The sequence below is a fragment of the Bison bison genome, unplaced genomic scaffold, assembly GCF_000754665.1.
Source record: "Bison bison bison isolate TAMUID 2011002044 unplaced genomic scaffold, Bison_UMD1.0 scf7180017864080, whole genome shotgun sequence".
NCBI lineage: Eukaryota > Metazoa > Chordata > Mammalia > Artiodactyla > Bovidae > Bison > Bison bison.
Window position 1 is genome coordinate 5,340,033 of NW_011494652.1, and position 1,422 is coordinate 5,341,454.

At 64.2% G+C, this 1,422-nt stretch overlaps 1 protein-coding gene across 1 annotated transcript in view; it reads right to left on the reverse strand.

Annotated features, from left to right (window-relative positions):
- Window positions 1-1,422, reverse strand: part of PACS1 (phosphofurin acidic cluster sorting protein 1) — a 150,662-nt gene that overhangs the window by 1,370 nt on the left and 147,870 nt on the right. The window contains exons 23-24 of the mRNA XM_010837764.1: window positions 248-367; window positions 1-158 (exon numbers count right to left, since the gene is read on the reverse strand). Of these exons, the coding sequence (XP_010836066.1) occupies window positions 43-158; window positions 248-367 (236 nt within the window). The 3' untranslated portion in view covers window positions 1-42. The remainder of the gene's footprint in view (window positions 159-247; window positions 368-1,422) is intronic.

The window sequence follows — 1,422 nt, forward strand, 5'->3', positions numbered from 1 at the left end:
GGTGGCAGTGCCAGGAGGGGGCGTGGCTGGGAGACGGTGCCCTCAGGTGGCCTTGCTGCCACTGAACAGTCCCACTGGAAAGTGCTTGACGTGGGTGGGCCACTGGGCTGCCAGCTGGAAGAACTTGATGTCGCTCCACTCGACCCCGTCGATGGACACTGGGGGTGACAGGGAGGCGTGGGGATGACCAGGGCTGCCGGGGAGGGCCGCGGCCTTCCTGCCACCCCCCCAACCCCCACGCCCGCACCTCTCAGCATGGTCTGCTGCTGCTTAGCAGAGCAGATGAGGCGGCTAATGCCCTCGATGACCTGGCTTTTAGAATCCACCTCCTTTTCTCGAGGCTTCTTGCTCAGGAAGATGGTGGGAACTGGAAAGCAAGCGGGAACCACGTTGTCACCGCCCTTGGAAAGGCGGCTGCGCTCTCCCCCACCCACTGCCCCCTTTCCCTGGGAAGGGTGGTGATTCGAAGAAAGCAGACTCCCCACTCCCCCCAGCCCCGCCTGTCTGTCTCTGGGGCTATGTCTCAGGATCTCCAAACTCCTGCCCTTCTCCCTGGGCCTCGGTATCTTCACTGAGTAACGAGAACCTGGGGCCAGATGGGCTCGGAGTCCCTTCCGGCTCGAACGTTCTGAAAGCCTGTGGGTGGGGGCCAGCTGCCCTGTCGGGCACCTCTGTCCACCCACTCAGGCGCCTGCGTGGGGCTGTGTCTGTGTGGCTGGCGGGGAGGCTACATAGAATCTTAGCCCTGGGCCACCCTCGGCGGGTCTCCGGGTGCCACAGGCGGTTCCAGCTGCGGGCCTGGCACAGGGCCTGCCCAACTTCCTGGGGCACCTTTCGGGGCAGAGGCATGAATGCAAAGGCCCAGCTGCTTTGGATGCCCCCAGAGGAGGAAGGTGGGGCCCAGCAGAGAAGGAAGCCCCTTCCTGACAGCTGGGAGGCCATGAGCACCCCAGAGTCACCCCGCCTGCTCCAGCGGGTGCAGAGCCAGATGTGGGGGTTCACCATGGGAACCAACATCTGCGAGCACTGCTGCCCGCCCCCAGGTGTGGGGGCTCCGCCTCACCTCCTCAGAGTGCAGGACCCCTGTCCCCGCTGGTGCTGAAGCCGTCTTCCCCCCCACCCCCCAAGGGCTCTCGTCCCCTGAATTCTTAAAAACCACACCTTTTGTTCATGAAGGCTTGGGTGGCCTCCAGGGTTGGGGGTTGGGAGCCCTGGCCAGGGACAACCTCAGGTCACACCATCCATCCCTGAGGGCCCTGGCCAGGAAGCCTCCCTTGTTCATGGCAGCGCAAACTGCCTCGCCCAAAGGTGCCGAGGCTCAGCGGGCAGGGACCAGTGACTCCCCAGGGACCTTCCTTTGTGACAGAAGGAATGGCTTTGTCCTGTGTGTGGGGGGCGGGACCCCATGATACACGTGCTTGC